Below are 8,520 nucleotides of genomic sequence, written 5' to 3' on the forward strand. Positions count from 1 at the left end.
TCATCACAATTTCAGTTTATACAGAAAAGATCACTTGCATGAGACATCTCAGTGTCTCCTGTTCCATTTTCAGGGACATCTCTGGGTTACCATTCATTGACCCTTTTTAACGCTTGTCTCTCTTTTCTGAAAGTGACTTTTCTAAATCTGTGGGACTGTCAAGTACACATTCAGCTGTTACTTTCTTAATGTTTTATTATATGAATTGCTAACATACTACTGAAAGTTCAGGTATGGACCCATTATATGAGATCTTATACAAAGAGTTACTTGCACAGCTTTCAAAAATTCGCAGCACCATACAACGTGATTTGATTGCAGGTTGCACCTTCAGTCACTGTTTCAGGTGTGTTCAGGTCATTTCAGTCCAGGTTGACTTTCTTTTAGTTCATCTCAGTTTAAAGATTTCCTCGGCTTTAACAGAACTTTTTGCTCACTGGTTGCTGTAGTTTATATGTTACTGCAATGTGATTTTCTTTTCAATTATTTAAAAAAAAAACAACAAACAAAAAAACAAAAAAACCAAATATGCAAAAGGAGGAGATCACAGACTAAAACTTATCTGACTGTGATGTCATTCAGTTGTAGGAGAGCTCACCTATTGCCCACATTTTCCTTTTTCTATGAGCTGTATTTTATTTTTTTTTGCAAAGGATTCTTCCCGTTAAAAAAAAAAACCTAAGTCTTGTAGCTTTCTGTATTATTATAAATAATTACCTTCAGAGTTTTGATTTTTTCACTGGAACAGAGCTCTAAATCTATCTTTCCTCTGTTTGGAAATGAGGCTTTAGTTAATAACAGTCATGTTCCTTATGGCGCACTGTTCAACTGATCCTTTGCAAACAGTCTTACCGTTCCCTCATTCTGAGCAAGTTTCTAAAGTTAAACTCTTCATTTAGGAAGATTAGAATCTAGATCATTCTTCTCACACGCAAACTGGAGAAGGATCTGCATTTGTCTTCCTGCAATAGCCCTTTTCCTCACAGTATCTTCACCCATTATTCCTGAAGCCAATACCTGATTTTCTGCTAGAATATGACCTCTCACTTTTACCTCCCATCCCAAAGCCAGTGTGCAGGGTACCACCAGTTCACCTTAGTTCTCCAAGTAGAAGAGCTGGGCAACCAGGAGAGTTCCAGCATTTCCTTAGCTGACACAAAATACAATACTGAGCAGGTGCTCATTTGAGCAGCAGAACAAAGCCTGATCTCTTACAGATGGGTGGAGTGCCTTGCATATCTCTACCTCCCTACCACCACCTGGCATCAGCTACTACCCATCTATAGTCCCTTACAGATCTCTACTGTTCTCCAAAATCTTCTCCAGGTTTGCAGTGTTTCCCAAAAGCTACTCTTAACCTTTCACTCTTATTTTCCTACTCCAGCTGCCCACTGTAGTGTCTCTAAACAATGTGACTGTAGTTAAAGCTGTCTGTTATGTACCCTAGGTGGCCCCTGTGAGATATGTGCTGGCTGACAGGTCCACCTGAGCACAGCCTAACATGGCCTTTCTGCCACTCAGAAGCAGATTCAATGGTAGCACAGATTAGGTTATGTCTAATTAGCTACCTGGTTTTGTGAATTTTATATATCTGTTCGTATGTATTTATATATGCCTATGTCTGTGTATATATTTATACATCCAGTTCAGTTGAAATTGGCCAGAGTTCAACAGGTATTAAATGGAGATTAATAAATTTATAATGTGATCTCATAAGTCTTCATTTTTTAAGAAGGAACATTCAGTAAAGATGGCTTTGTCAATTTTTTTTTGTGCTGCTGTTAATTTTGCAGAAGTTTCTAGATAAAATCTAAAATTTATAAATATTATATAAAACTATTTTTACATATATATTGTATAATATGCCAATGTATTTCTGTTAGTAAAGAAATTTAAAAGTAGGAAAAAACCACCAAACTGGAAAAAAAAAAAATTTCAGTGGTTTTGCTCTCCTTCTTTTGCTGTTGTAGTCTAGTAGATATTAGGTTTCTAAACCAATGTGGTATTGAAAGTTCTCGAGCCTGTTTAATTCTAATGTTATATGGGAAATCACAGAAACACATGCTTTTCTTTCTCCTAGGTATTTAAGAAAACCTTGATAACTTTAAAGTAAAAAACAGCCACCGAGGTCATCAGATGTTCTTTCTAACTTCCCATATAATTCCCCTGTAGCCATTCTTATGGTAGTAATGCAGTGCAGTGTGAGCTAAAAGCTGAATCATTTGAATGTGAACTTGAACATAATTTAGGATGCCGTTAAGACTTATGTATCGAGAAATGTTTGCTTTTAATATTTTTAATGTCATCTCTTCTCTATAAACCTACAGAGTACTTGTGAGGTTTGCCAAATCTAGACTGCACATACAAATTAGATTCAGGTTTCACTGCCAAATGAATAATTCTGAACAATCAAGAGACCCATTCATTTCTTTCTGATACTGAAATCACCTCTCTTTTATGAGATATAAGACAGGATGTTACTTGGAGAACCTTCACCTATCATTCTTCTATTAAAGCCTCTTTTCCTCTTAATCTCTCTCCCCAAATTAACTGTGTAAATGATGAGTGCTGTACGTGAGCTGTGCAAGAAAGTCAAGAATCTGTTATTAGTTCTACTTTATAAAAAATGGCTTAAATTTTATTCCTTGATATTATGAGAGATGTTAAGGAACTTACTTCCGCGCATTTTTGTGTTCCCTGCACACTGCTGCCACAGTCGCTCTAGGTCCCCCATATCCTTCCCAGGCTCTGCTTTGTAATCCCTTCATTCCCCTACCCCTCACTCCCAAATCCTCTTCTAGCTGACCTTGCTGTCCTTTCTTCCCCCATTAGGTTGCTCTCTCTGCTACTACTTAAGGCTTATCTACAGAGAAAGGTAGTGCTCACTGAATTGTGATGATTGTGATCTGAATTTGCTGCAGGTGGCTGCTCTCCATCCTCAGTGCAGACCCTCTGAAAGGGGATTACACTGCTTTGCTCCCAATTGTGTGTTCGAGTCCTTTGTGTCCAGTGTTTTCTTCTGGCTGTCTCTCAGCCTTCAGCAGTATGAGGCAGGGAGAAACACTTGCTTCTGGGGTGTCAGCTGGAATTTAGATTTTCAGAATGTACGTTGTTTGTGTCCATACTGGGAGTTGGTACAGTCACCCAGTGTACTGTAAATTCATGCTGTGTTTTAGCATAAGCAGATTTTCTTCCAGATAGAGGAGCCATAAACTCAGGCTTCTGTTTTGTTTTGTTTTGGTTTGTCCTAAATGCGTGTTACTGAACAAACGCAGAGTTAACCCCTGCCTACCCTGAAACACTGATTGTCCCTAAAGTGGGATAGTGTTTCTCAGATATGTAAAACACATGTCAAGTATAAAAAATGTAATCTTTCAAATCTGAGTAGTTTTCTCCTTCTGCTTCTTCTGTTGACCGTGTTTTCCTGGGCACTGGTCAGTCACAGGGTCCTCAAAAGTGTATAGTCTGAACAGGCAAGCCAGGCAGAGAAAGGGAAGGTCAAACAAGTAGCATCTGTGCTCATAAATAGTGTGGAGATATGACAGCCAGGAAGACAGTGATTTGCCTGTTGTCTTTTAGGAAGTTGATAGAGACGGAAGGAAGGATAAGCCAATTTTGTTGACTTCCAGTTCTGTGGGTTTTCTCCCCACCTCCTTCCACTTCAGTTTCTAAACGTACCATAGATTAGAAAGGTGGTCAGGGCTTTCTAATGGATACTGAAAGAGATTTGGAAAATCACTGGACGTGAGGCAGTCCAACAACTTTGTGTACACTTGTTGTTTTGTGCTCCATAAGAGGAATCACTCATTCATGTAGCAGAAGAACAGCTGCAGCAGATAGAAGCATCTTCATGTTGCTTTTTCCTCTGTTCTTTGCCTTTCTGCTTTCTTGTCTTTTTTGGGATAATCATGTTTATTCAGAAAGTACAATAATGCTTTCTACCCTTTTCCAGACGCATATGCATGGACACCAAGAATATTCCTCCTCACCAGTATTCCAGATGCCGAGGACTTCAGCCAGGCAGCCCTCAGCACCTCCTGCTCAGCTTCCACACAACAACCTTCAGGGCCAGGGCCTTTGCTACACCACCAGTTCCACTGAGGACCTCCAGCCAGGTCACTCATCAGCCTCTCTTATCAAAGCAATCAGAGAAGAACTTCTGCGACTTTCTCAGAAACAGACAACAGTGCAGAACTTCCACAGCTGATTTAGCATTCCGTTGCAAATCTGCCAGGTATCTGCTTCCTATGGAAGCAAACACTTATTGGAAATCAGCAATGTTGTTCTCTTAAAGGAAGAAACTTGCACAGCTCTGTTGAAAACACTCTGGAAAAAATGAAGAAGGCAGCAAAATGAGGATAGTAAGGAGAGAGAGATGGGGGACAAACAGGGAAAATCATCAGTGTCATCACAAGTAATGTTAATTAATCTACTAATATTACGGTGCTCCTTCTCTCTCCTTACCCTCATTCAGCTTTACATATAAATAAAACTTAGGTCAAGAACTCAATACTCCAGCAACAAAACAAAAAAAAAGACAGGAACAAACTCCAAGTATGATGGACTCCTTTTTCTAAGGAAGTAGGTGAAGTTTCGAATAAACTGAGATGACATTTTGCAAGAGATTACAAGTATTCTTATCTCTCCAGTGCTTATGGGGAACTCATAAGCTTTTGTTTGTGTTGCTGTTCTGCAGGATTACAAACTGTATCATCTCAAGGGTCTTGAAGGTCCAATCCATCATACGAATCACTTTGGTTGTCAGGAACAATGGGACTGCTTAGAATAAAAGTCTTTTTTTGAGTTACTTGTATCAAACTGGAACGATAATTGTTATAGCTCTGTGGTTCCAAATGGAGCTACCCTCTGCACTCTTGTTTTCCTTCTGGTGCTGAAGCTTCAAGTGTTCCTTCATCTTCAATGTTTGCAAAGTGAAACATAACTAAGAAAATATCTGTAGACTCATTCAGGCTGGAAAAAGAAAACAAAGCATCCAAACAGAAAGGGCTTGGTATCTAAATTGTTTAAAAATTATTAAAAACTGGGAAATACTCAGCCACAGCTGAATTTGGGGAAATGTGTGTGTATATGTTTAAAAAATATATTTACGTACTAAATGTTCTTGCAAGACCAGTGACAAAATATTGCCACTCTGTAGTTTGCTTTGTGGACAGAAACCAATCCAGCCTGACTGGTACAGGGTCACCAGCATTACATTATAAATTGATGTCCTAAATCATTGCTTATGTTTGGATCTGAATAATTTTAGTGGAAGTCAGTGACAGTTTAGAGCATTAACATAGGCTTAGATTTGCAGTTTTGAGACAGTTTCTATATTTATACTTGTTTCCACTGTCCCTTTGGACAAAGGGTGAGCATTATCCCCATGGTAAAAATGGTACGTGCCATGGAACTGTTTGTCGCTGTTTTTTCAGAGTTTTAATTTAATATTAGCTACAAATTTACTAATATTGGCCATTGCATAACTGTAACTGACATAATACATACGGAAATTTTACTTAAGTCACGATTTGTTGGAGTGTGTTCATTTTCAGATCAAACTGAACTAAAGTTAACAACCTGGCACAGAGATAGAGTTGCCCTCTGTCAGTGTTTGTGAGGATGTTTGGGAGCCTCACACTGGAAGAACGAAAAGCAAAACTGTTACGTGCTACAGTGCAGGTATTTCAAATAATACCAGATTATAGTCATATAAAAGTGTGAGGAACAGAGTTCCGCCAGAGAGAACACTGGGCAGTTGCTCTGGGCAGGAGCTGCGTTTGCCTCACTCACTGGGGTAGAAATGGCACTGGTGAAATACAGGAATGTAACACTGGTGTAGTGTGGTGGTCTGGGGCTGCAAAATCTGTTCCTGGTTCCAGTGCACAGTTCAGTAACTGTGACAGGACTGACTCAGACTGGAATGAGAACAGGTAGGAGGACACTGTGGAAGAAGCCGACTACATACCTTATTCATGAAGCTGGTACACCAAACTCATTGCTGAAGCCAAAACCTCAGCTGCTCACTGATGTGGAAAAAAAATGTGGTATGTTTCCCTCTTTACTAAGAAGAACAGTTATTTTTCTGTTTACTTATGATCGTCAAAATGCTGTATGAAATTGTTTTGAGGGGCTTAGTGCAGCGAAGCAGTCTAAATTAGTTTCCAGTTCCCTGGCCAATATGTAAAGCCCTCATGGGCACCGGTTGAGATGTGAGTGGGGTCAGAACACCAGCGTGGTTGTGAACAGCAGTACCAACAGGTTATTATGATGGCATTTTTAAAGCTTTTTTGTGTGATACTCAATTCTAGGGTAAAAATAAACATTTGTTTTCTGCCAAGTTTGTAAACATGAATGTTGCCAATAATTCTGCAAAATGTCAGGTTTTGAAGAATGAAGAGTGTATCAGGCAATGTTCATTTGGTCTTTTTGACAGTGCTGAAGACTGACTTTTCCTAAGTGTTCCCATTAAAATCATCTGTGTCCAAGCCCACTTCCTTCTCCAGCTTGATTCTGCAGTGAGCTGAGACACCAGTGCTTACAATATTAACATATTACCATGGCTTCATTTCAAGAAAATGTGGGCTTCTAAAAAATACATTAATTTTCTGGCTTCAGCTACTTAAGAAAGACTATGAAATAAGAATTTCAAAATGTAGAGGTACTTAAGCCATATTCATTTTTTGCTAGTGATGGTGATGCTATTGTGAAAATCCATCTTTTTATATATGGATGAAGATCCTTTCTCTTTTCAGTCCCAAATCTTATGAAAAACTAAGGACACAGGATAAATATGTACTGGTAAATAAAAGAGGCTTTCTGATACAGAAATCCCTCTTTAAAACCTTGGGCAGGACAGTAAAATCTAAGAAGTTGGAAAACTGTGTTGGAAGTTATGTTCTCAAATTGGCTGAACACCTGATCCAGTGGTACGGCAAAGTCTGTATCTTCATATAGTAAGAAAAAAGTAGCACCAGTTCCAAGAATGGTCTTAACAAGGGAGACCCACACTTTACTCTCTGTAGCTGCAGGAAAAGCTGGATTTTTTTCATGTGCTAAGAAAAAAGGATTCTGTGGAATGCATGTGCCAAAATGCGTGTTTCCACTTGGATATTCAGGGGGAAAAAAATCTGTAAGCTTCTGCATCCCCATGGGTTTGAACTCTTTTGCCAGTTCTTTTTATTGCCCCATTAAAAGGGAGGAAAATAAAACCCAAACAAACCTTTTTTTTTTTCCTGAAACTTTAGGTATCCTGAATTTAAGTATCTGTTAATGAATTTACCAGCTTCTGAAAACACTGATCGAATGAGAATTTGGTACAGGCACAGAAAGCTGTTACCAACAGTTGCATCCATTTCCATGACTAAACCATCTGGTTCATGGAATCCTCAGGCTCTTCCCTTTCTTCACAGTTTTCCTTGACATTTGTGTTTCGTCTGTGTTTAGTTTGGCACATAGGAGAACTTGGCAAGATGAGAGCTACATAATTTAGCTTGGTTGGTTTCCTTTTCATGGCCAAGATGTTGACCCCTAGCCCGCTTCTTGATTATTTTTGGAGCTAAGTGAAATGTTACAGTTATTTTTTGTACACTGAATTTGAAAGGTGGGGCACACTTCAGTACTATAAAATAGTACTGAAGTGACACTACCGAGGTGTGACACGTGGTCCTGCCAGTGACTGTGGGCATGTGACTCAGGAAAGAAAACTTTGCTTTTTGGGGGAGTGAATTGCATAGGTGCTGGACTTGTTAAATAAGCACACTTTAAGCAGTAAGTGGAATTTGACTGACCCTTTGCAATGCATTGTATTTGCAGTGGTTTGGAACAGGCTGCTTATATAGTGGTTTGGGAGCAGCAGCATCACACAAGATTTGCCTGTCCCCTCTGCACCCAAAGGAGTGTTGGCTACCCCAAGATCATAGAATCATAGAATCACATGAGTTGGAAAGGACATCTGAGATCATCAAGTCCAACCCTTGATCCACTACCACCACAGTTACTAGACTATGGCACTCAGTGCCATATCCAGTCTCTTCTTAAATACCTCCGTGGACGGAGAATCCACCACCTCCCTGGGCAGCCCATTCCAATGCCTGATTACCCTCTCTGTAAAGAATTTCTTCCTAACATCTAACCTAAACCTCCCCTGGCAGAGCTTGAGGCCATGCCCTCTTGTCTTACTGAGAACTGCCTGGGAAAAGAGACCGACCCCCACCTGGCTACAACCTCCTTTGAGGTAGTTGTAGAGAGTGATGAGGTCTCTCTGCCCTGAGCCTTCTCTTCTCCAGGCTAAACAACCCCAGCTCCCTCACCCTCTCCTCATAGGACCTGTGTTTGAGTCCCTTCACCAGCCTCGTTGCTCTTCTCTGGACCCGCTCCAGCACCTCAATATCCTTCCTCAACTGAGGGGCCCAGAACTGGACACAGCACTCCAGGTGTGGCCTCACCAGCGCTGAGTACAGCATGCACCTTTATGGACATACATAAATACAAAGATTGATCATCCAAAAGTGCATGTTC

The 8,520-nt window shown here is 40.0% G+C and overlaps 1 protein-coding gene across 4 annotated transcripts in view; it reads left to right on the plus strand.

Annotated features, from left to right (window-relative positions):
* Positions 1 to 6,581, plus strand: part of KIAA1549 (KIAA1549 ortholog) — a 144,431-nt gene extending 137,850 nt beyond the window's left edge. For 2 of the 4 annotated variants that reach the window (XM_027881154.1, XM_027881157.1), the window contains one exon: positions 3,953 to 6,581. In XM_027881154.1, the coding sequence (XP_027736955.1) occupies positions 3,953 to 4,207 (255 nt within the window). In that variant the 3' untranslated portion in view covers positions 4,208 to 6,581. Of the gene's footprint in view, positions 1 to 2,832; positions 2,876 to 3,952 lie in introns of all 4 variants that reach the window. The other 2 variants (XM_027881155.1, XM_027881156.1) reach the window with 2 other exon arrangements.
* Positions 6,582 to 8,520: the final 1,939 nt, after the last annotated feature.

The sequence above is a fragment of the Empidonax traillii genome, unplaced genomic scaffold, assembly GCF_003031625.1.
Source record: "Empidonax traillii isolate 1590-97213 ecotype Southwest subspecies unplaced genomic scaffold, ASM303162v1 scaffold84:size2688230, whole genome shotgun sequence".
Classification (NCBI taxonomy): Eukaryota; Metazoa; Chordata; class Aves; order Passeriformes; family Tyrannidae; genus Empidonax; species Empidonax traillii.